This window comes from Panicum hallii, chromosome 8 (genome assembly GCF_002211085.1).
Source record: "Panicum hallii strain FIL2 chromosome 8, PHallii_v3.1, whole genome shotgun sequence".
In the NCBI taxonomy this organism is placed as follows: domain Eukaryota; kingdom Viridiplantae; phylum Streptophyta; class Magnoliopsida; order Poales; family Poaceae; genus Panicum; species Panicum hallii.
Window position 1 is genome coordinate 3,871,437 of NC_038049.1, and position 24,756 is coordinate 3,896,192.

Genomic DNA, 24,756 nt, shown 5'->3' on the forward strand with positions numbered 1-24,756 from the left:
AAGAGGGAAATCCCTTTCACTTATGAGAAATTGGTGTTCTTGTTACGGGTGATTATACCTTATTTTTTTAACTTTGTGATTTTATTAGTGTTCTTGTCCAATACAATTGTGATTATACCCTCATTTTTTTACTTTATGATTTTATTCTTATTAGTCACAAGCCCAGCGCGATTTTGCCCTGTTCAACGCGATTTTGCCCCTAGTCTCGCGTTGACTTGTGAATAGTTTCAGTAAAATCACAGAGAAAAATAAGAATAAAATTATAATTACACCATAAAGTAGAGGCAAGAACTTCATTTATTGAAATTATTCAGACTACTTTCCCTAGTGCTTTTCTATTGTTCATGGGTACTTTCTCTCCTCCTCTCTTTTATTTTGTTTTTATCAAAATCAATTATCATTCTACAATTTTTTCTAGATTTATCCTCCAACTTGTCATGTATTTGTATCTATGTGTACAAACGTCCACGAACAACCAAACCTTTGAACATCAAAGTCAAAGTAGCTAACTATCTCAAACAGAGAATTTAAAGTTATCAATGTTATTGCGTGAAATGGAGGCCAGAATTTCCCTTGTTTGTACACACAAGTCTACCAAGTATTTTCGTCTGGATCGCACGCGCGAGCAAAAAAAAAAAAACAATCGGCGTCGTCGTTCATGCCGCTGTTGTCGGAGCGCGCACGTGTCGTGACACGCGGCAGCACCAGCGCACGACACGGCGACGGAGATCAATCAGTGCATCAATCAATGCATGCGGATTGCCCCGCTTCGTTATTTGCTGTGCCTGGCTCTGGAACGATCCACTTCACGTCGACATGGTTAAGGGGCGACGCGCCACGACACCACGTACCACCTCCCTCCGGGCGCCGCCCATGGCCCGGCGACACGTGCGCCGCCCAGGGGTGGCGCCTCGGCCGCGGCAGCACCCTCCACCCGCGCGGCCACGCGTGGCGCGCCGGCCGGCCGGCCGGGGCTTTTATAAGGAGAGCCTCCCGGGCGCCAGCCGGCCCGGTGACTTGGAGCAGGCTAGCTCAGCAGCACACCGTAGCCAAGTAGCCACCGCGACGTCTCGATCCGGCGAGCGGCGCCACTCCTCTGTCTCTAGGCACTTCGCTGATCGTGCTCAGCCCCTGCGCCACACGTTTGCAGCAGCCGCACGCCGGCCTATCGGAGATGCCGTCGCTGTGGCCGACGAAGAAGGGGAAGAAGAAGACCCGGCGCTCGGCGTCCCGGTCGCGCCGCCGCGGCGGCGCGTCGTCGCTGAGCTCGCTGTGGCGGCGGGTGGTCGGGCCGCGCCGGAAGACGAGGGGCAAGCCCGGGCTGCTCTCGCGCGCGGCGCGGGTGCTCTCCTGCGGGCGGCGCTCGCACTGATCGTCGGCCGGCGTCCACGTACGTCCCACGGTCCCAGCTGGTTGGTGAATAGAGCGGCTAGAGCCTAGGCGGAGAGCCAACCATCTGCGCGTCTGCGTGGCGGCCGTGCGTGGCTGCTCTGTGTCCGTCCGCGCATCGCGCCCGGCCCGCGCGCACGCTCGTGGTGTCTGTGTTCGTGTACTCGTGGGTACCTGCATGTGTCACTGTGTGTATGATCATCTGTAATCTTTTACATACGCTGTGAATGTATTATCCAGCGATTCTTAGTAAATCAGTAAATTCCGCCATTTTCTTGACGAGTTACATGATAATGGTAGATTAGCTTTATTGGTGAAATTAAAATCGTTATTAAAATTGATGCCTCCTTTAAAAGATTCTAAAATCCGTGCTACTTTTTAGCTCATTTTAATTTTAGTTAGAGCTTATAAAACTACTGTACGCTATATTATTTTAATTTCTGTAAACTAGGTGAAAATAAATCACATGCTGTGTTTATCTAGATATATAAGAGGCGTGGACAAAATCTGGACTGTTTAGAAGCTGTGCAGCTTCTGAATTCCGGATTGTCAGAGTCCCGCGGCTCCTTTGATTTTCCGGTTTCCAAACGGCCCCTGACCGTCTGGCATCTCCGGGAGCGGAAGATCGGGTCAGTCTGGTACGGCGCGTGCCGAAGAGCAGCTGCAGGCATCTTCTCCCGTCGCCGTTGACAATCAATCGCCGTCGCCGCCCTCGTCCTCGCACCTCGGCCGCGCCACGCGTCCCCATTATTGCAGGCGCATCCCCATCGAGCTCGCGAGCTACCAGCTGGGGGCAGTCGCGGCCAGCGCTCGTGCTCGTGGTGCCGGCCCATGTGCCGCTGCCTAAACAACGGGGCTGACCGTAACGCCTGCTCCTGCTGCCACTTGAATGCTTCGTGCGGCGCGCGGCGCCAGCAGCTTCCCCGGCGGCGTCGATGGATCCCGGAGAGCGCTCAGCGCCGACCGCATCCACCTCTGACCTTCCCTCCCTCCCCGCCTCGACCCGCATTAACTACTCCCCGCTTCCGTACCGCCCCTCCCCCCCATTTGGAGAGAGAGAGAGAGAGAGAGAGAGAGAGAGAGAGAGAGAGAAGTGCCTTGCGCGGCCGCGACCCTCGCGCGCCCTCCCTCCAGCCAATGCCGTCCTGAGGCTGCGGGGCTAGGCGTGGCGTCGGCCACCGGAGCGGCAGCACCGGCAGGGAGCTGAAGGAAGGTGCAGAGCGAGCGATCCGGCGAGGGGGGAGGAGGAGCAGGCGGGGATGGCGGCGGAGGAGGGGCGGTCGCTGGCGGAGACGCCCACCTGGTCGGTGGCCACCGTCACCACGCTCATGGTCGCCGCCTGCTTCCTCGTCGAGCGCTCCCTCTCGCGCTTCGCAAAGGTCAGACCGCCACCTCTATGTGCTCGTGATTCGGGCTGGTTGCGTGGCTCACCTCGGTTGCTCTGCTCGCCCCGCACAGTGGCTGCGCAAGACCAAGCGGAAGGCCATGCTCGCCGCGCTCGAGAAGGTCCGCGAAGGTACGCGATCTCCGTCGCCCCCAGCGCAACCTACTCCCTCCTTGCCTGCTCGATCTACCGCCATCCTGAATCGTTGCGCACTCGGACTGGAGTTGTCTTACTCATCTCTAGGCTCTAGCCGAAGTGAATCAGCAGTGCCTTTTCCCCTTTTGGATAGAAGAGTATGGTGGATGGAAATAGTGACAACCACCAAATGGAGCAGTAGCACTGTTCATGCTCTTTCACTCTTGAATTCTAGGATCTTACTAGTCTAAACACTCTTGCCACATTGCTTCCAAAGGTCTCTGCAGGTGCTGCGATATCTTGCTTAGTCATCCCTTTATTCTACAACCAAATTGATTTCCCCAACTGCAAATTGAAAACTTCCTGCTGCGGCGGTGGCCGCCGCCCATGACCTGTTCGACTGTATGCCTCACCCAGAGAACCGTGTCTGTCCACAGAGCTGATGCTGCTCGGCGTCATCTCGCTGCTGCTGAGCCAGACGTCGCGCTTCATATCCGAGATCTGTGTGCCCTCGTCGCTCTTCACCAGCCGCTTCTACATGTGCTCGGAGAGCGACTACAAGGACCTTCTGCAGAACGCGGGCGCCAACCAGACGGCTCTGGAGAAGACCATGTTTAGCAGCCACTCAATGCACATCTGCAGCGAGGTACCTGCCAGGTGTTCCATCTGGTGAAAGGTTGATCACGAGAGCCACCCTTTGCTGACTGATAAGCTGGTGTGTGGCTGCTGCCTGCAGGGCCATGAGCCTTTCGTTTCGTACGAGGGCCTCGAACAGCTGCATCGGTTTTTGTTCATCCTTGGTATCACTCATGTGGTGTACACTTTTGTAACGGTGGTTCTGTCCATGATCAAGGTTGGTGTTCACGGCTCTGTTGCTGATCTAACATTTTGACTCTTCTTTGTGAGTTTGTTGTAGCCCTCTCATGCATGCTGCTGTTGATGCAGATATATAGCTGGAGGAAATGGGAGACGCTAGCAGGTCCTATTGCTGCTGAGGAGATGAAAGGTATGGTCATCAACTAAAAATGAGACGCTTCTTTGGCCATTTGTAGGGCAGCATCTGTTGATTTCTTCTACCTCATGCATCTCTGTCTCTCTCAGCTAGGAGAAACAGGGTGATGCGAAGGCAGTCTACCTTTGTTTTTCACCATGCTTCTCATCCATGGAGCAAAAACAAAATACTTATTTGGATGGTAAGTTTCCTTTTTCGTTCCTTGGTCAGGATATGTAACCGGTTCTGATTGTATTATTCTCTACCTGATAGGCATGTTAAATTGTAAAAGACTTAAAAATGCCTTATTTGCCCATCTCATTCAGTCATTGTTAATTTTACCTTGAACACACGTCAGATGTTCATTGAGAATGACATCGAAGAATGTCATTGGACTATATAAAGGGAAATAAAAATCATTTATCTGAAGTCTCGAGTACTGTAAATACTCAATAACCTATACTCTATGAATGCACACTTTTTTCCCCTGTTATAGCATGTTGAAATATGTGGCATATCCTATCTGATCAATACAGAGAATACTTGGATTGTGAAGTTTCTCTAATTTTCACTGGAACACTGCAGCTGTGCTTTCTGCGTCAATTCAAGGGTTCCATCAAAAGGTCAGACTATTTGGCACTGAGGTTGGGCTTTGTCACAGTGAGTACTCCAAATATGTTTCTGTTGTTATAATTGTTCCTTTGCGTTAAGATGCTTACAATATGCCAGTTTCCCCTCATTGTGATTTTAAATTGTCTACCTTTTTTATGTCAGTATCACAAGCTACCACATTCATATGACTTCCACAAATACATGGTACGGAGCATGGAAGATGATTACAATGGGTCTATTGGTATCAGGTAATAAAACTTGCTCACTTCTCATCTGATAAAATTAGAATTAGACGAAATTATCTGTAACAGATTCCTTGATTCATACACCAAAGTATGAATATATACTGGTCTGAAAATGTTTTCCCATGGGATTAAATATGATGAGCTGATGACTGTCCTGAGCAAAGTATTTCAAATATTTCCTGTGGATATGTTGTGTAACCATGTGAAGCAACATAGTGGCCCAAAATATATCATAGCTTTTTACTCCTTGCGATCCATAGTTCCAGCTGAAGCTATGTAAACATTCAGCTTTCTGAATTCTAAGAACTTGGTTACAGCATGCCCATGCCTGGAGCTATCATTTTTGTTTGTAATATTCTGTCCTATAGGTGCTGGATTTATGGTTCAGGTATGATATTCATGCGTGAGCTAAAATCCTGTTTGTTTCAGTTGGCCACTTTGGGCGTATGCGATCGTATGCATATTGGTCAATGTTCATGGTATTCCCCCCACCCACCCCTAACTTTATAAGCCTCATATGACACCGTTTATATTTTTTTAAATATCTTTTTTTTTGTGAAATGTAGGTATCAACATATATTTCTGGCTATCCTTTCTTCCTGTAATTGTAAGTATTACCCATGTTGCCTAACCAGTGTGCAAGATTCAGCTAATGATATCTCTCTAATGCTTGTCATAATTATGTGCCTTGAAAAAATTCAAACAGTTGGTCCTTCTAGTGGGTACTGAACTTCAGCATGTCATCGCTCAGTTGGCTCTGGAAGTCGCAGAGGCAACAGCGCCTTATGTGGGCACACAACTCAAACTGCGGGATGATCTCTTTTGGTTTGGAAAACCTCGGGTCCTCTGGTGGCTCATACAGTTCATTTCATTTCAGGCGAGTCTTCTGCTACTCTAGAAATAACGTTATGCTTTTATGCTTATATGAACATCTTTTACCTCATTCTAACATTTGTTACATTCTTCCAGAATGCCTTTGAGCTGGCAACATTCTTATGGTCTCTGGTGAGAATCTTCTTAATCTTTACGATTGGGAATAAATTGTTTGCCACTAACAGCCAATAGTCAAGAGATGTAGGATAGGTGCTGGGTTTATCAATTATCATCGGAATGCTGGTCTGGATCAAAGCTTTCTAGTGCTCATGCTAAAACATTGTTGCAGAAAGACCAAATATTTGTCAACTACTCGCCTTCCTAGCTTTGCATGACGGGTTTGTTACTATACTCATTTACATACATCTTGTGCAGTGGGAACTGAGTGCTCAAACATGCTTCATGAAGCACTATTACATGATTGTCATCCGCTTGATTTCTGGGTAAGCTGTTTCTTAAAAGAATTGTGTGTTCTATTTGAAGAAGAATTTGGCATCTCCTTATGTTCATGATATATTGTTGCTTCGAGGAAAAAAATTTTCACAAGTGAACGTTTCACATCAGTTTCTATGTCAAACTCTTGAAAACATCAGAACCTGCATGCTTTAATTTCACTTGTGTTACTGCAATGTTCAGTCTATAGGCTGAGATGGGATATTTTGTGCTAAACCATCTTCATTGCGATGCAAATATATTGGTTGGGTTCAGGACTCAGAAATGACATGTCTCTTCTGAACATTGCAGGCTGCTAGTTCAATTTTGGTGCAGCTACAGCACACTGCCCCTTAACGTGATTATTTCTCAGGTACTCCTCAAGAGCAAACCAAATTTCTTTCCCGATCCATACTTGGATAGAATAGAATTCTTGACATGATTCCATCTAAGTTCATCTTGTGTGGTTTATATTCAGAAAATAATTTGCGTGTTCATTCAATAAAAAAAATTCAGAAAACAATCTTTGGAAAGTTTTCTGTACATAATTTGATGTACTAAAGCTGTTACCCTGTTCCTCGGCCGAACTTGCAGATGGGGTCCAAGTTCAAGAAGTCGCTGGTGTCGGAGAACGTGAGGGAGTCGCTCCACAGCTGGTGCAAGAGGGTCAAGGACCGGAACCGGCAGAGCGCTCTCTTATCGCGGAACGGGACGGTCACGGCGAGGTCCGTGTGCTCCCTCGACACCACCTACGAGACCGACCACGAGACGAACACGGTGTGCACGCTGTCGAGGACGGCGTCGGCGACGTCGCTGGACGACCAGCTCACCGTCGGCACCGTCGACGACGACGACGACGAGCCGTCCGGCATCGAGAAGGATGTCTGACATGTTGCTGATCTGGTGACCCCCTCACTGCTCGACGGAGCTACACCCTGTGTAATAGGAGGTCCTGATTCGTGAAGAAAGAGAGCACAATCGGGCCTGCCATATGGTAATTTGTAAGAGGAAAACAGTGCGCTATTTTGAAACCGAGGAATCCCGACCAAACGATTCAACAATAGAGACAAAACCAAAAGAGATTTCTCTGATGGAACCAGGAACCAGAAGACCGAAACAGAATCAGTTTTTCTCAGGAAATGTTTCTTTGAGGAACCGTGGCCTTTATCTCAAAGCTGGCCGATGTTAAGAGTCAAGTTGGAACAATATAATAGATATAAAACCAACTTAAGGTGTTTCTTGGCCCAACTTTAAAACTGCGATTTTTTATGAGGAAAAACTGCAGTTTGGAATTCAAGAAACTGCAGTACGTCCAAGTCAAAATTGACATGCATGATGCATCCGACCCAGCCTAATGCCTATGTACAGGAACAAGGTGTGGCTCGGACCCATCCAGCACCAGAAGCCAAGAACGACCACGACTCGTCGAGTCGTCGTCGTGCCCAACTTTTTTTCTAAAATTTAACCCCGGTGAAAATCACATTTCCTTGCGAAGCAGCGAATGAAAAAGAAACAGAGAGTAATTGTAGCTTCTAAGCCGTAATTTTTCTTTTCTTTTTCTTTCCCTACTACAAGATGGGGAACAAAGGAGAGGAGAAGAAAAAGGCAAAATAGGCACGCCACGCCAATCACCCCTAGCCACAACGAAGAGAGCTCCACGGTTCCACCGGTCCACCCACCCCGAATCTTCCCCGGTCTCCTGCCAAGAACCGCGCGCAACAAGACACACCACGCTTCTCCTCTCCAACGATGCAGACGGCGGCGGCGGCGGCGGCGGCGGCGGCTGTGGCGTGGGCGCCGGGCCCATCGCCGTCCACCTCCTCCTCCTCCTCGCCTTCCCCCTTCAGGGTAAGGGTTCCGTTGCCCTCCGTGGTCCTTGAGGGAGTGCTTTCTTCCGTGGCTCCATCCGGCTGACGGGTTCTTGATTCGGTGGTGCGCAGGTGGGGGTTGCCTCGACGGCCGTGCCGGCTTCTTCCGCGCCCAGGCTGGTCGCCGCGTCTGCGCCCCTGGGTCGTCGGCGGCGGCGGCAAGGTGCGTCCTTTGGCTCTGGGTCCTGGTTATGCATGTCTTCCTGTTTCTTGCTTTGTTTGGGATTTTGTATTGGTAGGGAGCTATCTCAAGCTTTGCTATACTGTTTGAATTGGTAGTATAGTATAGGGAGTTATCACTAAGGATTTCTTTAGAGGAATTAACCTGTCATGTGTCGTGGAACTTCGATGCTATAATCCTAGAATCATACCGCGGCGTCGTCTGCTAAAAAGGAAGAATTTTGCACCCACAAACTCTGCTGTTGTAAATCCCATGGTCAGGTCTAAAGAGTAAGCACCCACTATTTGTTGCCACATAGTGATTGTTTGCTTAGGTTCTCCAAATGACCATAGCTAGTTTCAAAGATGATAATCTGTTGATGTAGTGACAACTGACACGTGGTGCTAAAGTGTAGATGCAAAATCTGGATGTTGTATAATATGCTTTGTAATTATGCAGTGACAACATCATTAAAAACTATAAATACACCTTGCACCTATCCAGTATGTTCTGTAGGACTATATGGCACCTTCCCTCTTCCGTTGTTGGAGCTCAGTTTCATGTTGCCTGCAGTGTGTAATGATTATCATGTAAGCATATAGAAAGTTAACCGTTTTGGTGCAAGCTGGAGCATCTCCTATAGTAGATTTAGGTTTGGTACTGGGGCATTACAAATTTCAGACTAATTGCTTGGATTATCTTTCTTATTTGACTAATGTAACTGTTCAAGCAACTGAAACTCTACCTGTTTCCTGCTTCAGCAGTGGTTCAAGCTGTTGCCAACCCAGACCCTGCGATCGAGCTGCCGTTGACTGCTGAAAATGTTGAGATGGTGTTGGATGAAGTAAGGCCATATCTTATGGCAGATGGAGGAAATGTTGCATTGCATGAGATTGACGGGAATGTCGTGAGGTTAAAGCTGCAAGGAGCATGTGGCTCATGCCCGGCATCAGTAACAACGATGAAGATGGGTATCGAGCGACGCTTGATGGAGAAAATACCAGAGATTGTAGCAGTTGAACCCATCGCTGATGAGGAGACTGGGCTTGAGTTGACCCAAGAGAACATCGAAAAGGTAAATGCTCTATTGTTGGCTGAATGTTTCCATTAGTAAAGCTCACTTGAGCTTATGGAATGTTGAAGTAACCCAGGCTTTACATTGATGACTATTTGGAATGGATATTCCTAAAATAAGATCGAATTCTTCTGAAATATGGTGTTTTACCACCACTATAGTGTACTTTGTAAATCAAATTTAGCGTTTTCTGATGGGCTGTGCTTATTAATTTCTACAGAGCTGTGACCGATTATTTTCACGTTTAATATACATCTTTCTATGCTAGTTTACTAGGCTTGAATTAACCATTTTTACCTGAATATGGTGTGAAAATGAATTGTAGTGCTAAAGTTCTCGACTTCAGTTTGGTAAGAGCAGGTTAGGGACTTTTCAGTATGGTGGCACTATCATTTTTCTGGCTATTTCTTTTGTGGCAGCCCTGGTGCTTCAGCTGATTCCCATAGCATGAACTGGAACTTGCATTCATATCATATATAACTAGCTGCTGTCTCTGCTCATTCGCTCACTGATTCGTTTAGCGTTTGCATCCTATTTCGGTTGTTCAGTACATGATCCTTTCAGCTGTCACTGTCTATCCTACTTTGATTGATAGAGTAACTGATGTTAGTCAATGCTTAATTGCAAATTCTATTCACCGATATACACAGTGGTACCTTTCATGCCTTGGTTTGTGATTTTCCAAGTTTAGTTCCTGTGAGATGAAAGCAATCAAGACAGATATGGGGATCAACAAGCAAATGATATGGCTATCTTGCTTCTATGATTTAATTATCTGACTTTGAAAAAATAGTCTTGAAGATGTATACTTCCATTCCTTTTGTTTAGAGCAGAACATTTTTCTTTCTTTTGAGTTCCATGGGTCAGTTTTTTGTAGAGAAAAGCATTGAGATAGGAACTGAACACCACTGACATGTTTTCTCCTTATATCAGGTACTTGATGAGATTAGGCCGTACCTTGCTGGCACAGGAGGTGGTGAGCTCGAGTTTGTTGCAATCGAGGAACCTATTGTCAAGGTTAGGCTTACAGGACCAGCTGCTGGTGTGATGACTGTTCGAGTTGCCCTTACTCAGAAACTCCGAGAAAAGATCCCTAAGATTGCAGCAGTCCAGCTATTGTCATAAGCCTATAAAGTTTAGAATCCAGCCACCTCCATCTACAATGTAAATGTATTTGCAATAATCTTCAAAAAAAGAAGTCGTACTGTGTAGGCACCTGAAGGGTATGTGGCTCCACTTCAGCTATTAACAATGATCATCAATACAGAATGTTGTAAGCGTGTTTTTTCGTATTTACAGCCAAGTTTTGCTCTCTGTATGTACTATCTGGTACTCAATCCTGTATAACCATGAGGGAAGAAACTTAAGTATGGAGTCATATTCAGTTCAGTTTTTAGAAAATGGTAATGTCCCCTCTCGATATCGACACCTATTGTGTGCAGTAAAATTGATCAAGTTCTCAAATTCCCTTGTTTTTCCACTGGTTAAAAATTCTTGATCTGTGCTTTTCTGTGTCAAGTGACACGATATGTGCTCTGCAACATTGCTTGTGCCGCTAGAGAGCACAAACACGCCATTGGCACAAGTGATCCCCTACAAGAACATGGAACGGAGAAGATAGATAATCGCCTTGAACTGGATAGGCTCATAGTTGCATCAATTGCTTGATCACCCTTCAGAATAATAGAGTTAAGAGACCACGATAGGGGTGCTCTGACCCCAAATTTACTGAAACAAAATTCAAAAAACCCTGTTAAGGTTGGTACAATTTTGTGTCCAAAAATACCTTCAGCCAACACAGTTTTGGCATCTTGCATTTCCAATCATCAGAACGTCCAGCCAAACATTGGCCAAAGGAAACTACGAAAAACAAAGACCCGATGCTACTCTTCCATAGCTCCATGGCCTCCAGCAATCTGCAGCACTTTCGCATCTCTTTCAGGCTTTCATCATGGCGATTGCCCTGTTTTCAGTATGTTTTCCAGGAATGTAAAACATGACATCTTTAATTGTATGAGTTTGCCTGTGTTTATACTGAGTTTCACCAAAAAAAAAAAAGTAAACAAGCCCAGAACGTACATTCATACATTCAGCTGGTTGGGGGACATATCTTTATATCCAATTCTCCCCTGTCATCAATTTATTGTGTGACAACTACCACAAAAAGAAGACAAAATTCTTGGATGGCAGGTACAGAAACCAGCTGAACCCATCTAAAGTTCAACTATAGCATAAAGAGATCATGCAGAGTATTTCTAACTAGATTCATATTGCCACACAAGGGAATCGTTATCAGTAGGCAACTAAATCATGAATAATACCAGATAACTCATACCATCACATCATCATTTGGCACATCAAGTCACGATAAGTGTACACCCAAGCTCATTTCCCAAATTTCAGAAATTAAATCATTTCTTGATTACATAACTAGTCTTCAAAGGCATACATTCGCGATTCAGGATTTGATGTACCCTACCGACCCAGCCCTTGAGAGTATGTAGAGGAACCTACTCATGATTTGCAGCGTCCAACAAACGCACCTGACCATAAAAAGACACAAGTTTTACTTACTGACAAATCAAATTAGCGTAGTCGATATAAAGACAAACTTTGGAAGGTAATCAAAGAAACCTACTGTGGGATCTCGTGCACAGAAAGACCAATAAATGCCAAAAAGCACGGATGTGACCATAAACAATATTGTTAGGTGTAGAAACTCTGGATAAACCTCCATAATACTTAAATGGAAGTACGCATTCAGGTACAGAAACACTTGCAAAGTGCCATTCCATGCAACTGGCATTGCACAAGGCGCGGAGTTGGGACCAGAAGAGGCGATAATGCCTAGTAGCATAGAAACCAATGCGATCGTGAGGTATATCGTGCATATCTGTGCAGCTGTATGGTTGTATTGATAGACCCTGTTGAGCAGAGCTGCTTTATCAGTCCCCACCATAATCGCTGTACCACAGTAACAGATAATTTTGTACCGCTTCATTCTTTGGTCTGTAACAGCCTTTTTCACCTGCACAATCACGCAATTTATTAGAATAAACGCTGACTTATCATGCTGCAACTATACAAACAATATGATTCCTTTTTTACCTCAGGTGTCATGTTTGCAAGGTCTATCTCATGATAATAGGTCAGGTCACTGAAAAAGTTGCGAAGGCTCTGAATTACCATTGGTAACTGCACAGATCCACGACCAAAAATTGTGTCAGCAACCAGTCGATGTTGGCTGTTGCTTGCTAGTTAGTATTTTTGAATAATACAGCAAGCAAAAATATGTGCTGTGGCTAGGTGAAGCGTTTGATCGGGCTGTTGCTTTGCTATATTGGACTGATGCAGCAAGCAAAAACGAAGGCTAGTTTCAGCAAAGGCTGTGCCATGGATAGGTGTCGCATTTGATTGGTCTGGTGCTTTGCTAATTGCTATGTTGGACTGATGCAGCAACCAAAAAATGAAGATTAATGTCAGCAGAAAGGCAGTACCGTGCCTAGGTGCCTGTGTGCCGCGTTCAATCGGACTCGCGCCGCCGTCGCTGTCGCCCCCAACTCGATTGCGGCGGCCCCACGGTCGCCGCCCCGCGCCCGACTGGGCGCTGCCGAGGTCGTTCCCCCGTGCTCTCGCCAGCCCACGACCTCGGCGAGTCGGCGGCACGCGCCCCCCAAAATCCGGCGAATTCCTCAACTCAACCGCACCCCTTCTTCCGCTGCTCCTCAACTCCCACCGTACCCCCCGACTAATCCAAACCCTAGCCGCCCCCGTGGCTCAACGAATCACCACGCGCCGCGCCGCGGCTTCCCCCAACCGCACTCCAAATCGAACCCCAGAACGAGAGCAGGCGAGTTCGAGTTCGAGTCCGAGTTCAGTACCTGCGACGCCGTGGAGGAGCGGCTCCACGACGCAGAGGAGAAGGGGGCTCCCGGTGGTCGATGGGTGCGTACTGCGCAGGCGGCGAAGCGGTTCGGCGAAATCGGGGTTTCACTTCATATTAAAAGCTCCCCCCTTTTTTCACGTTTTCGTTTTTCTTCTTCTGTATACAGTCCGAGAAATAACACAATACGTATTCATTAAAAAAATGTATACTCCTATACATTTATTTCGACTTGATTATTGCTTTCTCACAAAATCGAATACAAACTAATACTCAACTGACCGATACTTTCTCACAAAAATATGTCACTTACTTATGGTTAAAACACCAATATAATTTGACTTCTAAATATAAATATCGTATAAGTTATACACTAAACATATTTATAGGTTGACACATTTTTAGCAAACGTTTGAGGTTTTACCTTTTTCTCAAAAACAAAAGCCTACTAAACATTAAATCTGAGAAAGCTGATAAGTTCAAGCAAGAAAATAGATTGCCTATGGCTCAAAAAAAAAAGAACCTCGCCTAAGATTTAACTGGCCTTGCCTTCATATTTTTAGTGGATGAAGTATGTTCATAAAACATTGGAAGTCTACAGTGAAAATGTGAAAAAAACATCAAATTTTTTTATTAGCACCAAGGTAATTCCAACATTACGAATCACGAATCTGGTTTTGAAAATGTATTGAGGTACAACTTTTGACCAATTGACCTCAAAAACCTAAATTGATAGAAAAGGCAGATAATTCATTTATACTCAAAATATAACTATTTTACAGAAAGATTAGTTAGCTCAACCTGTTAAAATTCCCCTAGGCTGCATTTGGAAGTAGGAATTGAAGGCCGGAATCGTGAATTGGAATCGTACACGCCGCAATTCACGTGTTTGGACGGCTTCCGCACTGACAGCCGGAAACCTCCCTCCAATGCCGCGAAATATTGGGCCAGTGCGCGGGCGCCCGCCCACAATTCGGAGACCTCCCGCCCCGCATTGCTCGGCATCTTAATTCCCCCCACTCCCCGCTTACCGGTTCGCGACCAAAAAAAAAAGAAAACGCCAACGTCGCCCCCTCCGCGGCTTCCTCTGGCGGGCGTCAACAGGCGCTGGGCGGACGGCCACCTCGGGAGGGCGCCACCGTCGCCGCCGTCCCCTCCGCCGCAGGTACCTGTCCTCCAGCCCTCCTCCAGCAAACCTCCGTCCTTTCCCCTTCTTCTTGGTAGACCATCTCTCTCTCCCAATCTCCCCTGTGTTTCCCGGATCGATTTTTGTGCAGCTAGTTCAGATCGATCCATGGCGCCTTCCTTCCCCTTGGATGTTTGCCTAGTCTCTCATCCCTGCAGATCCATGTCGCCTCCCCATTGCCCCCTTCCTTATCTCTGTCACTCATTTGCAGCAGACATGAAACCCTAAAACTCTGTTTTCTTTGAAATTTCAGGTTAATTCAGCGTTGGGTTGCTGGTCTAGACGATTGAAGGTATGTGATGCCTAATTGTTGTGTCTTTGTTGTATGTCATAATGTTTATGAACAGTGTGTGTGCATTGTAGCTATACTATGTCAGATCTCGAGTTGATTTCTTATATAACTGAAGAAAATGAAAGAAGAAAGAAGAGAAGGATTGTGTTGATAAAACTATACTTTGAGTCAGTGGTTCTTGAGCTTGCATATCTTAGTTCACAGAGGGCACCAAGGGGTGCAGGGTCCTTTAGCAGTGGTGAGCAGTTGCACAATTATAGGAAGTATTTTCTTAAGGAGATGTACGATCGGTCTGATGTTACATGCTACGATAAGTTGCATTTGACTAAAAGAAACTTCCATGATTTGTGTGCCATATTGTGGGAAAGGTGTGGTCTGCGTGACAGTGTATATGTTAGTGTGGAAGAAAAGGTCGCTATGTTCTTGCTAGTAGTTGGACATGGTCTAAAATTGAGGTTGCTTCGTTCAGATTACAAGCGTTCTTTAGAGACTATCAGTAGGCACTTTTCTGATGTGTTGACTGCTATTCTATCTCTAAGTGCGGAGTTCATTAAGCTTCCTGATCCTTCTATTCAACCACCTGGTGATTACAAATGGAAGTGGTTTGGCAATGCACTTGGAGCACTGGATGGGTGTCATGTTGATGTGTGTGTGCCTGTGGCTGACCAAGGGAGGTATAGGAACAGAAAGCAACAGATCAGCACTAACATGCTAGGTGTGGTTGATTGGAACATGAAATTCTTGTATGTATTACCTGGCTGGGAGGGCTCAGCTCATGATGGTAGAGTGCTATGTGATGCAATGAGTCACCAAGATGGATTTGTTGTGCCTAAGGGTACGACTCTTTGTCTTGGTATTTTATTTCTTTTATTTGCTTCTTAACTAACTCGATTGCTTGCCAATAGGAAAATATTATTTAGTTGATGCTGGATACACCAATGGACCTGGATTTCTAGCTCCATTCAGATCCACTCGCTACCACTTGAAAGAGTGGGCTTCAAGTCAACAGCAGCATAAAACTTCCAAAGAGTTATATAACTTGCGTCATTCTCGTGCTAGAAATGTTGTAGAGAGAACTTTTGGTTTAGCAAAGAAAAAATAGGCCATCCTACGCACAGGAAGTTTCTTTGGCATTAAGGATCGGGTAACAAAAGTACATATGGTGTTCAACAATATCAATCTGAATGAAAATTGCTAACTAGTAATATTATTGCAGATTCGAGTTATTAATGCTTGCTGCGTGTTTCACAACTATGCACAGGATAGGCAGCATCATAAGGATGATTTATTGTTGCCGGAAGTGGATGCTGAACTAGCTGATGCGCCAATTGAACCGATAGATGATGCTAACTTAATTACTAGTGTTCAAGTCACTGCTGAATGGAACTCTTTTAGAGATCAGCATGCCAATGACATGTTTGATGAGTACCTTTTGAGGCATGGTGAACTAGAGATGGAGTAGGCCGTGTGGGATATCTTTTGTGTCAAAGCTGGCTGCATTATTTTGTGTTGGGCAGCTAGTGTGTGGTGCCTTTTGTAAACTTTTATGCATGCACCATATAGTTTGGCATACTAACTTTTGTGGTATTTTGACAAATATATGTGATTAGCACCATGACTACAACAAAAGGAAATAAGAGGGTCTATCTCACTTGGACTGATGAGATGGACGCTGCATTGCTGGCTGTTCTCATGGAACATCACAACAATGGTGGTTGGAAGCCACATGTCTACAATGCTGCTATAAGGAATGTATGTGAGAAGTGTAATGTGAAGATCACAAAGGACAATATAGCATCAAGGTGCAAAACTTTTGACAAGCACTATGAGGTCATTAGCAAGATTCTTTCTCAGAGCGGCTTTGGCTGGGATTGGGTTAATGATAAGCTGTTAATTGATAGTGATGATGTTTGGAATAAATATGTGGAGGTAAGTGCATGAATATTTTCTATTGTTTGTTTCACTCTTCACAATGGGAACTGCAGCAAATTGATACATATATGTGTGTTTATGTAGGCTAACAAGTCAGCAGCTTGCTACAAGAACAAAGTAGTGAAGAATTGGGATGCAATCAGTACCATTTATTCAAAAGATCATGCCAATGGTTAAGGTGCTCAGACAGGTGCTGAGAGTGCTCAAGTTCTACCTGAACAAGTTGATGATGCATCACCAGATTTGCTCCAAAAGAAGCAGCGAACTGGTGAGGCCATTCTATCTATACTAGGAGATATGAAGACCTCATTCAATGATTCTTTGAAGTCCACCGAACCACTATCGATGCCTAGTGTTACTTCTCCTGCTGAGATTCTTGCAACACTTTAAATGGTACCTGATTTGGCTAGATCTGATATGCTAAAATCTTATGGGAAGTTCATCCTCAATGAACGCTTATTCCAAGCGCTCCTGGAAATCCCCATGGACATGAGGAAGGAATGGCTCTTGTTGTTGAACTAAAAGAATGACAATTGAGGGTGGTACTATATGGTGGTTATTATTTAGAGCTTAAGAACTTGTTATCCTAAGTAGGTGTTTCATGTTGTGATGGACAAAAACTATTTGTTGTATTATTTAGGGCTTAAGAACTTGTTATTCTGAGTAGGTGTTTCATGTTGTGATGGATCAAAACTATCTGTTATGATGGACAAAAACTATCTGTTGTGATATGTTATCTGTATGGTTCTTGTGACAAACTTGGATTATTGTTGTCATGTTTTTGTCTGTATAATGGCTTGTGCTATATTACTATTGTCATTATTTTTCTCTTATTTTCTCATGATATACGTACTGTTTTTAATTATTTTCAGAATTTTTTTGCTATTTTAATATTACTATCACAATATATTTTTATAAACATTACATCATATGTGTAAAAGTTACGGAAACTAAATTTTCATACATATACAGCATGATATCTTATTCAAACTCTTTGAGGTATACAATTCATAGATTTGTGCATCCAAATAAGAATTGGAATAGGTTGCTACCCTTGATTCCAGCTACCCATTACATATGCATCCAAACAGTAGGAATGGCTCCTGGAAATCCCCATGGATATGAGGAAGGAATGGCTCTTGTTGTTGAACTAAACGAATGACAATTGAGGGTGGTACTGTATGGTGGTTATTATTTAGAGCTTAAGAACTTGTTATCCTAAATAGGTGTTTCATGTTGTGATGGACAAAAACTATTTGTTGTATTATTTAGGGCTTAAGAACTTGTTATTCTAAGTAGGTGTTTCATGTTGTGATGGACCAAAACTATCTGTTATGATGGACAAAAACTATCTGTTGTGATATGTTATCTGTACGGTTCTTGTGACAAACTTGGATTATTGTTGTCATATTTTTGTCTGTATAATGGCTTGTGCTATATTACTATTGTCATTATTTTTCTCTTATTTTCTCATGATATACGTACTGTTTTTAATTATTTTCAGAATTTTTTTGCTATTTTAATATTACTATCACAATATATTTTTATAAACATTACATCATATGTGTAAAAGTTACGGAAACTAAATTTTCATACATGTACAGCATGATATCTTATTCAAACTCTTTGAGGTATACAATTCATAGATTTGTGCATCCAAACAAGAATTAGAATTGGTTGCTACCTTTGATTCCAGCTACCCATTACATTTGCATCCAAACAGCAGTATTGGTATCGTAATCCATTTCCATTTCCGGTAATCTTTGGAATTCATAATCCAATGCAATTCCTCCAGCTGAAAGCCAACTTCCAAACGCAGCGCTAGTGGCTTGCCATTGCTTCTTGCCATCGGTACTTGGTATGAACTAGAATACTATGCTTGATCATGGTGTCGTGCCTGGAAGAAACTTGATGGATTTTGTGGTCTCATCAGCAAATGAAGCATGGAGAAGGAAGATAATATCTTGTAAATGGATTTTGTGGTCTCATCAGTAAAAGACGATAACTTCTGCATCTGTGCTGAGCTGCGTCGAAGAGCAACTGCAATTTCAGTATCAGTTTCACTTTTCAGTACTCTCAAAATGCCTGATTTATCCGGCCTGTGCCTGGACACGCGCATTATATAAGTTATTATTGAGCTCTAATTTCTGAAAGCTTTCAACATCTTCACAGCCTGCATGCACGTCAAGCTACTGAACTCAAACCTCATCGGCATTGGTAAAATGCAGCATCTTTCTCTGAAGAAACCAGGGAAATTAAGATGACGGCCAGGCCTTTACGATTACAGCTAGCCGAGGATGGGACGAGCCGCAGTCCGCGACGGATCTTGTTGGTGAGTGTGGTGCCGCGGTCATGAGGGAAGAACACTCGACCTTGGAGTTGCAACGATGGGAGGAAGCGTTGCCTAAAGAGAATAAGTAACCCCTTTGGATTGAGCAGAACCTATGTCATAACACTTGACACGCGGATGGCGGCCGTACAAGGATGGATTTTGAACAGGAACAGCTGAAAGGAGAAAAACATGAGGTGGCTGAAGGGATTTTAAGTTTATATGAGATCTTATTTATCTGGAGCACTGAGCGGCGCCTGTGGCCTAATGGGTAAGGAGTCTGGCTTCTAATCAGACGATTGTGGGTTTGAATCCCACCGTGCGTGCGTTTCACTTTGCTATATTGCCATTTCATATTTCTTTCTTTTTTCTTTTGTTTTCCAATTTGGCTATCCATAAAACTCGAAACTTCCCTAGGACAAAGTAATAATTGTTTTGCTGATTTAAATCTGTATATTTCTGTTGCTTTGTATGAATCATACAACGGAAATGTCTATACCGTTACTATGGTACCCTAATATCGAACCGCCGTGGCGCCATACATGAAGATTGTTACGGTCTATTTGGCTTGATCACAAAGGTGGCCAATGGGAAAAGTCTGAATCTGAAACACCAAATTCCAGTGCCTTAAAAACACAAGCACGCGCGTGAAAAAATCGGAGTTGCGCTAAAGTTTTGCCATGCAGGGCTGATCACTCATGAGCGGCGAACAAGAAGATACACCTTCCAATCCATCAACCTTCCTTGTCGAACTGAACAAGCTTATTAAAAACACAGGCGACTACACGAGTGGATCAAAGATGCGCCGCCGGCTGGAGTGGAGGTAGGCCGGGATCCGCACCAGCTTGGGCAGCAACCCCTTGCACAGCGCCCGGACCCCTTCCTCGGCGTAGATCATCCGCAGGGCGTGCGCCGTGCCGCGGTACCTCGCGCCGCCGCTGTTGCCGCCGCCCTGCGCCATGAGCCTGCTCTTGACGACGTCGAACGGCCCCGTGCAGAGCGGCCCGACGGCGGCGGCGATGAACCCGGACGCCATCGACCGGGAGACCCGGAGCGCCCTGCCGTCGCCGTCGCGATTGCCCCAGAGCGCCGCGTCGAGCCTGCTCTTGCACGTGAACATGGCGGCCTGGTTGGCGCCGTTGCGCAGCACGGTGGCCACCGCGCCCGCCCACAGCCCGCGAGGCCTTCCTCGCGGACGACGACGAGCGCAGTGGATGGGGCCCCGGTACCTCAGCGTCAGCGGCAGCGTGCCCGGGCCGAGGCGGCCCCGCTGCTGCTGCAGCCGGGTCATGACGACCTCGAAGGGGATCACGACGAGGAGCGCCTCAGCGACGCCGGCGCCGAGGCCGGAGGCGAGGAGCGCCGCCATGGAGAACGCGCCGGTGGCGGGTCCCGGAGCCAGGACTGCAGCGACGCGTTGGCGCCCTGCCGAAGCGCGTACTAGAGCGTGAGGTGCGCGGCGAAGGGCGTGAGCCCCTTCCAGAGCGCGGCCGCGCCCTCGGCGCGCGCCACCGCAGTGCCGCAGTGCGCCACGCCGCGGTACGCTGTACGTGCCCGCGCGGTCCAGCTGCAGCTGCGTCTTCACCACGTCCGCCGGCTACAGGCAGCACGCCTCCACCACGCCGCCCAGTGACCCCACGGCCGCCTTCACGTGTGGCGGCACCGCGATCCCCAGCCGCCGCCGGCGATGATCCTCGGCGGGCGACGCCGCACGCGGCTGCGGCGGGGATGGCTTCGGCGAGGAGGCGACGGCGGCCGCAATTGATCAATCAGGAGTGGCGTCGGCGGCCATTGATCGATCAGGAGCGGCGGCGATCTTTGAGACAAGGTGCCGCGGAGAAGTGGGCTGTTGGAATGGAAGGACGGCAAAGGCTCTCTTTCTAATGTTTTTCTACGACTAATCTAGGGTTTTAGCCCGCTGTTCTTAGCCCGTTTTCGCAACCACACCTCTGCGCAAATGCTTGTTAAATTCACATTCAACTGAAGGGGCTTACTGAAAAGTGCGGCATGGTTTTGTGAGAAAGATGAAATATCTAAAACAAATTTATAGCTTTTCCTGACGATTACGATCAAAAGAACTGTGGCGGAACGTAAAGCAAGAGGGGGCTAACAAGCACTATGTACTGCATAATGTGCAAGTTTATTAATTTCTAAACATAAATTTTGTTACATAATTAAGGCATTTCATCTCTTGAGGGAGCGGGAGCACATGACCCCACTCGACATTTTCGATTGTTTTTTCTTTTTTGCGTGTAGACATTTTCGATTGTTTACATGTGTCACCCCCTGAATCAGTTGTAGAGTTGAGAAAGCATTACTACGACCATAAAAAAGCTTAATGCCTAAAACAAAACGCTTGTTCCTTTGGTTGGAAGGTACCAGGCGTACCCTCTGGTACTATTTTTTTTATTGATCATTGCCGACCGTTGCTATGATATGTGAGTTAAAAAATAAATTAATGTTGGTACTGGCTCCATCTATTTTGGTAGGCTTTGTACCTTTATATCTCAGTCATTGCTTTTACCGTGATGAAGGGCCCTCATTTATTCAATCATAGTAAAATTCCTCCTAAGATAAAGGTAACGAGAAGCTCCATGAAAATTACTATGACAGAGTTGAATTTTTTTTTTTGGGGGGGGGGGTTCTATTAATTTGTAGAGTTTTTATCTACCTTAAGGTTGATTTCTATCTCGAGGTGCGCTTTTCAATTTGAATTTATCGAAAACAGTTTGAGTATAGAAGGAGCTGGGTTTGGTACGGTGCAGGAGCAAGCCGCTAGCTCACGACAGAAAGCATGTGTTCACGCTGCACACAACAATGAGCCACCAGAGAGCATTTGTTTTTGACGTACGGGGGGCAGATGAGAAACCCTCGGCTAGGGTTCCTTGTCACAAACAGGACTTGACACCGTCAGTCTTAGAGAAAACATGCATGCATGGTCTCGTACTCGTGCAACAACAATCCGATACTCCCTGGAAGCTGGGTTGGAAAAAACATACATTATAGTGGTCAATTAGTGCGTCATTTAGAAATAACAAATAATGTTCGCTAGCTTAGGAAGATAGTGGACCTTTTTTTTTAATAACCTTAGACACGGTGAATTGTGGCTGAGTCCCAGGATTTTTTTAATAACCTTTTATGTGTGTGCACGTGCACCTATGCGCGCGGGTCCAAGGATTTCCTTTTTCCCGCGCATGTGGGCCGTTACTCAAGGGACCGGCGGCGCATGTGGTGGTGGTGGTGGGCCGCGCGGGACAAGCACGGCGGCTGGCAGCGGCAGGCCCAGCAGTGGGGCGGAACACGCGTCGACGTCGACGAGGCTCACCGCTCACCCACTGGCTGCAAGGCTTCCTCTTCTTCCCCCTCCTATCCACCCCGGCAAGTGTCCAGCGAGAGGCAGGGCAGGTCACCTCGGGCGGCGCCATGTGCGATGCTTGAGCGGGTGGCTGACAACTGGTGGCTGGCGAGGGAGGCGGTGTCGGCGGTGATGGGGCTCTGGGGCTGGCCGTGGGGGCGGCGGGGCCCGTCGGGCTTCGGCTCGGCCTCCACCGCCGAGGAGGTCACCGCCGGCGTCGACGCCACCAATCTCACCGCCATCGTCACAGGTCTCCGACTCTTCCCATCTTCCTTCTCTTTCTTTCAGTGACAGTGCAGCGCAGCAGCGGTGCTTTCTCCAGCGGCACCTCAGCCAGTCGTTGCAGAGGTTAACGTGGATGCGGAAGGCCCAAATGCGCAATCCAATTTTTCAGGCCTTTTTATAGTTCAAAGTTATGCAAACCTCGCCAGTATGCAGCACACAAAAGCGATTACTGAAAGATTGTAATTGTTCAGTCTGTTTTTTTTTCGGAAGATTGTAATGGTTCAGTCTTACAGCATAGGGATTACTGAACATGTTATGCAGGAGTTAACTATCACCAAGACAGATGCTAGATATCTATTTTGTTTTTCAAAGTACAATACTTTTTTTCCCCTAACAACTTCAGGGTACAGTACTGTATTCATTTCACTTAACATAGTATTGATAGGCATGACCTGTCCCTCACTGTTCCCCACTCTGTTTCATTTGTCAAAACCAGGAGCTACAAACGGGATTGGAAAGGAAACAGCTAGAGTTCTAGCGCTGCGGGGAGCGAAAGTGATCATACCAGCAAGGACACTGGCGAGTGGCCAGAAGGTCAAAGAGAGCCTTGCAGACCAGGTCCCAAGCTCCAAGCTTCATGTCATGGAGATGGACCTGAGCTCCCTCAGCTCCGTCCGCAACTTCGCACGGTCCTTCGACTCGTCGCATGAGCACCTGAACATCCTCATGTATGTATGGCCACCTCTGAAAGACTCCGGATATTCAGAATTTAGCACGGCGGTTCTACTGCTGAACTCATTCCCTTGGCAATCTGAGTCCTGAGACATGTTTCTCTGAAGAAACAATGCAGGGATTATGGCCTGCCCTTACCAGATATCCGAGGATGGGATTGAGCTGCAGTTTGCGACGAATCATGTTGGTTAGTACAGTCAATCGTGTCAACAAATCTCTATCACATGTAGCATCAGGGGATTTGTTTTGCTGATACGACCTGAATTGCAGTTAGTACTTTGTTCAGAAGAATATAGTATTCTTCAGAAGAAAAATAGTGCTTGATTAATTAGGCACAAGCATCTATTGAATTTGACCTTGTGAGCAGGCCATTTCTTGCTGACAAGTCTCCTACTCGACAAGATGAAATCAACTGCCAGAGAGACCGGTGTGCAAGGCAGGATCATAAACGTATCTTCAGTCGCACATAAAAGAAGTGATGGAACATGCTTTGAGCTGAAAAAGCTAAACGACAAGGCTAGGTTGGCAAGAAGTTAAAGTTTAGTTCTCATTGATCTTGTTACATGAGTTCAACATAGCAAGAAGTTGATTATTTTTATACTCCCGAAATTTATAGGTACCACCCATTCATTGCTTATTCACATTCCAAATTGGCCAATATTCTCCATGCAAATGAGCTGTCCAGGCGTTTTCAGGTATGCAATGTTTTGCCTTGCCGACATTCACTACATGCTCACAAACTTACACATGTTTGGTACTTCGGTGCAATTTCAGGAAGAAGGATGCAATCTAACAGCGAATTCCCTGCACCCTGGAGTAATCTTCACTAATATCGTCCGCTATATCGCAGGAAACAGTAATAACTTTGCAAGCTCAAGCACTGAAAAGATAACTCGAAAATGAAAAAAACAACAACATTGATTTCTTAGACCCTCTCTTCAGTTAACTAATATAAATGAATACTTGGCAGGTGCGCTACTTCCAGTTCTCTCCCCACTGGCAAAACTAGTTCTGAAGGGCGTACCCCAGGTAATTGAATCGCAGTGTCCTGCTAACTCTCTACAATTACCACAATAACCGGTCTCGTAACTCATAAGAATAGCATCTGACGAACATGGATTTATAGGGAGCTGCAACTACTTGCTACCTGGCATTGCACCCAGATCTGAAAAATGTATCCGGCAAGTACTTTGCGGATTGCAATGAAGCGACACCAACCGCGGTCGCAAGAGATGCAGAGCTGGCGAAGAAGGTATGGTTGTTCAGTGAAGAGCTTGTAGGGACCAATGCGGCGAGCAAACCCAAATGATATGTCCCTATCCATATGTGCTGTGGCTGCGAGCCTATGAGAGTACCAATGTTGAAAATGTAACTTTTCTAAAAGATGCCAAGAATATGAAACAATTGATAGTGTGCATGAATGGATGCAGAGGTGTTTGGCTAGATGTTTTTGAGCTTGAATTATCAGGAAATATCATGACTCATGACTGCATTAGCAGATACAGTAACGGTCTTCGCGAATGAAGTGAACATTTAGGAGGAATGTTAAAAGGAGAAGGTTCATTAGGTTCTCAAGGGACATTGTAAAGACTCTTGTAGGAAATTTTAAAAAGATGATGTTTGTATAGATATATTTTAATTTGGTACATGAAGCTTCC

At 45.8% G+C, this 24,756-nt stretch overlaps 4 protein-coding genes and 2 pseudogenes across 7 annotated transcripts; 4 read left to right on the forward strand and 2 right to left on the reverse strand.

Annotated features, from left to right (window-relative positions):
* The first annotated feature begins 1,886 nt into the window (after positions 1-1,886).
* Positions 1,887-7,216, forward strand: LOC112902325 (MLO-like protein 4). Its single transcript, XM_025971347.1, has 15 exons — positions 1,887-2,768; positions 2,848-2,905; positions 3,346-3,554; positions 3,645-3,761; positions 3,854-3,914; positions 4,010-4,101; positions 4,485-4,559; positions 4,674-4,759; positions 5,186-5,235; positions 5,323-5,363; positions 5,463-5,633; positions 5,726-5,761; positions 6,005-6,072; positions 6,374-6,434; positions 6,656-7,216. Exons 1-15 carry the CDS (start codon positions 2,649-2,651, stop codon positions 6,947-6,949), a joined length of 1,539 nt encoding a protein of 512 aa, XP_025827132.1. The 5' UTR covers positions 1,887-2,648; the 3' UTR covers positions 6,950-7,216.
* A 422-nt stretch (positions 7,217-7,638) lies between these two features.
* LOC112902326 (nifU-like protein 2, chloroplastic) lies at positions 7,639-10,565 on the forward strand. Of its 2 annotated transcripts, none has more exons than XM_025971348.1 (4): positions 7,639-7,909; positions 8,002-8,092; positions 8,851-9,164; positions 10,098-10,565. In XM_025971348.1, exons 1-4 carry the CDS (start codon positions 7,811-7,813, stop codon positions 10,287-10,289), a joined length of 696 nt encoding a protein of 231 aa, XP_025827133.1. In that variant the 5' UTR covers positions 7,639-7,810; the 3' UTR covers positions 10,290-10,565. The 2 variants fall into 2 exon arrangements, with proteins under 2 accessions (XP_025827133.1, XP_025827134.1); XM_025971349.1 differs by having other exon boundaries at positions 7,642-7,909; positions 8,854-9,164.
* A 338-nt stretch (positions 10,566-10,903) lies between these two features.
* LOC112902327 lies at positions 10,904-13,173 on the reverse strand. Of its 3 annotated transcripts, XR_003230560.1 has the most exons (5): positions 13,046-13,173; positions 12,273-12,359; positions 11,803-12,192; positions 11,614-11,707; positions 10,904-11,127 (listed from the first exon to the last, which is right to left on the reverse strand). XR_003230560.1 is itself a non-coding variant. In XM_025971350.1 (4 exons), exons 2-4 carry the CDS (start codon positions 12,351-12,353, stop codon positions 11,675-11,677), a joined length of 504 nt encoding a protein of 167 aa, XP_025827135.1. In that variant the 5' UTR covers positions 12,354-12,359; positions 13,046-13,173; the 3' UTR covers positions 11,461-11,674. The 3 variants fall into 3 exon arrangements, 2 of the variants coding, with proteins under 2 accessions (XP_025827135.1, XP_025827136.1); XM_025971350.1 differs by lacking the exon at positions 10,904-11,127 and having other exon boundaries at positions 11,461-11,707; XM_025971351.1 differs by lacking the exons at positions 10,904-11,127; positions 13,046-13,173 and adding an exon at positions 12,662-13,038 and having other exon boundaries at positions 11,461-11,707.
* A 3,017-nt stretch (positions 13,174-16,190) lies between these two features.
* Positions 16,191-16,847, forward strand: LOC112902628 (annotated as a pseudogene).
* Positions 16,848-19,567: 2,720 nt separating this feature from the next.
* On the reverse strand, positions 19,568-20,548 carry LOC112902629 (annotated as a pseudogene).
* A 1,578-nt stretch (positions 20,549-22,126) lies between these two features.
* LOC112903518 (short-chain dehydrogenase TIC 32, chloroplastic-like) lies at positions 22,127-24,729 on the forward strand. Its single transcript, XM_025972782.1, has 8 exons — positions 22,127-22,391; positions 22,863-23,094; positions 23,206-23,285; positions 23,466-23,619; positions 23,715-23,793; positions 23,873-23,954; positions 24,069-24,127; positions 24,225-24,729. The coding sequence occupies exons 1-8, from the start codon at positions 22,217-22,219 to the stop codon at positions 24,405-24,407; spliced, it is 1,044 nt and encodes a 347-aa protein (XP_025828567.1). The 5' UTR covers positions 22,127-22,216; the 3' UTR covers positions 24,408-24,729.
* The last annotated feature ends 27 nt before the right edge of the window (positions 24,730-24,756 follow it).

Excerpts from the sequence above, each read along its gene's own strand:
- LOC112903518 (XM_025972782.1), top strand. The coding sequence starts at position 22,217 with ATGCTTGAGCGGGTGGCTGACAACTGGTGGCTGGCGAGGGAGGCGGTG. Across the intron at positions 23,955-24,068 it reads CCGCTATATCGCAGGAAACA|GTGCGCTACTTCCAGTTCTC; the intron begins GTAATAACTTTG and ends AATACTTGGCAG. Across the intron at positions 24,128-24,224 it reads TTCTGAAGGGCGTACCCCAG|GGAGCTGCAACTACTTGCTA; the intron begins GTAATTGAATCG and ends ATGGATTTATAG.
- LOC112902326 (XM_025971348.1), top strand. The coding sequence starts at position 7,811 with ATGCAGACGGCGGCGGCGGCGGCGGCGGCGGCGGCTGTGGCGTGGGCG. Across the intron at positions 7,910-8,001 it reads CCTCGCCTTCCCCCTTCAGG|GTGGGGGTTGCCTCGACGGC; the intron begins GTAAGGGTTCCG and ends GGTGGTGCGCAG. Across the intron at positions 9,165-10,097 it reads CCCAAGAGAACATCGAAAAG|GTACTTGATGAGATTAGGCC; the intron begins GTAAATGCTCTA and ends TCCTTATATCAG.
- LOC112902325 (XM_025971347.1), top strand. The coding sequence starts at position 2,649 with ATGGCGGCGGAGGAGGGGCGGTCGCTGGCGGAGACGCCCACCTGGTCG. Across the intron at positions 5,364-5,462 it reads TATCCTTTCTTCCTGTAATT|TTGGTCCTTCTAGTGGGTAC; the intron begins GTAAGTATTACC and ends AAATTCAAACAG. Across the intron at positions 6,073-6,373 it reads GTCATCCGCTTGATTTCTGG|GCTGCTAGTTCAATTTTGGT; the intron begins GTAAGCTGTTTC and ends TGAACATTGCAG.
- LOC112902327 (XM_025971350.1), bottom strand. The coding sequence starts at position 12,353 with ATGGTAATTCAGAGCCTTCGCAACTTTTTCAGTGACCTGACCTATTAT. Across the intron at positions 12,193-12,272 it reads TTGCAAACATGACACCTGAG|GTGAAAAAGGCTGTTACAGA; the intron begins GTAAAAAAGGAA and ends GTGATTGTGCAG. Across the intron at positions 11,708-11,802 it reads TCTGTGCACGAGATCCCACA|GTGCGTTTGTTGGACGCTGC; the intron begins GTAGGTTTCTTT and ends TTTTATGGTCAG.